This window comes from Bison bison, unplaced genomic scaffold, assembly GCF_000754665.1.
Source record: "Bison bison bison isolate TAMUID 2011002044 unplaced genomic scaffold, Bison_UMD1.0 scf7180017864241, whole genome shotgun sequence".
Taxonomy (NCBI): domain Eukaryota; kingdom Metazoa; phylum Chordata; class Mammalia; order Artiodactyla; family Bovidae; genus Bison; species Bison bison.
The window spans coordinates 1455189-1457379 of NW_011494813.1; the positions used below are offsets into that span (position 1 = coordinate 1455189).

The 2191-nt window shown below is 34.2% G+C and overlaps 1 protein-coding gene across 2 annotated transcripts in view; it reads right to left on the reverse strand.

Moving 5' to 3' along the window:
• Window positions 1–214: 214 nt before the first annotated feature.
• TERF1 (telomeric repeat binding factor (NIMA-interacting) 1) overlaps window positions 215–2191 on the reverse strand; it is a 43370-nt gene continuing 41393 nt past the window's right edge. For both annotated transcript variants that reach the window (XM_010846955.1, XM_010846954.1), the window contains one exon: window positions 215–1434. In XM_010846955.1, coding sequence (XP_010845257.1) covers window positions 1258–1434 — 177 coding nt within the window. In that variant the 3' untranslated portion in view covers window positions 215–1257. The remainder of the gene's footprint in view (window positions 1435–2191) is intronic.

A 2191-nucleotide genomic window follows, 5' to 3' on the forward strand; every position in this document is an offset into this window, starting at 1 on the left:
TAGTGATTTTTTTTAGTGGCACATGAAATAACCGAGCATCTTACAGCTCCTGGCAGTTTAGATTTGATGATTTAGGGTGTCTGGAAAGAGGCTGACAAACTGGTCTATTTTGGCTCATAAATAAAAGCCATCAGCTTTGGCACTGATCATCAAAATGTTTGCAGTAAACACGATGACGGTAACCAGTACTGTAGCAGGACAGATAGAACCAGGAAACATTATCCACGTTTTAATTTATTATACATATAAGACAACAAACTCAGGAACAATGAGAAAGTAATGTATAAAACTTTAATAAGAAAAACAAATGACAAAATAATTACTTAATTTTTGTACAAATACTTAAGCATTTTCACATACTTGTTAATAAAACATACATAACTCAAAATGCTAAATAATTCTAGTTTTTGACAAATTCTCTAAAGACCATGTTGGTAAAAACTCAAAAGTTGTCCAATAAGGTGTGCAGGATCTTGTTTATCTACTATTTATCATAGACATTAAAATTATTATGTTTAAAGCCAATTTAAACATTTACAGAATGCCATTTAGGCCCGATATTTATCTAATTAAATGAAAATATCGGAGAAACTTATATTTATGGCACCAGGTTATAAAGAAGCTTTATTTAAACTATCTCTGTCAAAGTTTTAACACCAGAACCAAAGTCAAATGTACCTAAATGAAACATAAGCTATTCTTGGTAGTAGCATAAACTTTGTCCTATGGGTATTACATTTTCAAGTTTTTTCCTTTATATGAAACTACTTAAAAGGAAAATTTAAGTATATCTCATAGATTACTTTGTACATTTATCATTCTATAAGCTAATGTGTTAGCAATTAATGGATTAAGGTCATAAATCATTACACCTTATGTCAAAGGCCTCTTATTCACTGATTTAGAAACTTCACTCTTATATGTGTCACAGAGTTGAAGTCAGCCCACACATATACAGCAGGTTAACAGCAATATATTTTTCCTCTAATCAGGCTTTCACTTTTTTATTGGAATAGGGTTTGGAGGTAGGAGGATTGAAAGCACTAGGGTTCAAAAAAATTTACTTTTTTTATCAAAGGAAAAAGATTCTTAAAGAATACAATGATGGTAATGCTCTTACAGCACAAATTCTCATATTGAGTAACTGTGCCACAGAAAAAATGTTGTAATGCTTTAAACAGAATTTTGACCAACTTTCAAACAACATGCAGTGATTAGAGTGTTAAACTGTCATCTCATCAAGCTCTGCAAACACTCTCAGTCTTCACTGTCCGAACAGATCAGTTTTAGCTTCTTCATAGTCCTCCATCTGTCTTTCAACATGACGCTTGTCCGGTTGTTGAATTCATAATGTGATAGTATTTTAGACCAATTTCCCTCTCCATATTTCCTCACACCAGATCTCAGATTCTTGTCTTCTTCCCAAAGCCATGCCTTTTGACGAAAAGTAGGACAGTTAATCACAGAACCAGTTCTTGACAAACAGCATTAGTTTCAGGTGGACAACATAATGATGCAGTATCATACATATTGTGAAATGATCATCACAGTAAGTCTAGCTAACCTCTGTCAAAAGTGGATAAAAAGTAGAACAGTTATTCACAGAAACAATTCTTTAACATATCTAAATACAAATTTTTAAAAAACCAATATGTTATAATTTCTTAATGGTGGAAGAGATTCCGTGAACATATCTTAGATTTCTGTAAGAACTTGTGGTGATATTATCAAGGGTCCTGACTACATTATGCATGACACACTATGGCTCTTCACAATAAACTGTGGAAAATTCTGAAAGAGATGGGAATACCAGACCACCTGATCTGCCTCTTGAGAAATTTGTATGCAGGTCAGGAAGCGACAGTTAGAACTGGACATGGAACAACAGACTGATTCCAAATAGGAAAAGGAGTACGTCAAGGCTGTATATTGTCACCCTGCTTATTTAACTTATGTGCAGAGTACATCATGAAAAATGCTGGGCTGGAAGAAGCACAAGCTGGAATTAAGATTGCCAGGAGAAATATCAATAACCTCAGATATGCAGATGACACCACCCTTATGGCAGAAAGTGAAGAGGAACTCAAAAGCCTCTTGATGCAAGTGAAAGTGGAGAGTGAAAAAGTTGGCTTAAAGCTCAACATTCAGAAAACGAAGATCATGGCATCCGGTCCCATCACTTCATGGGAAA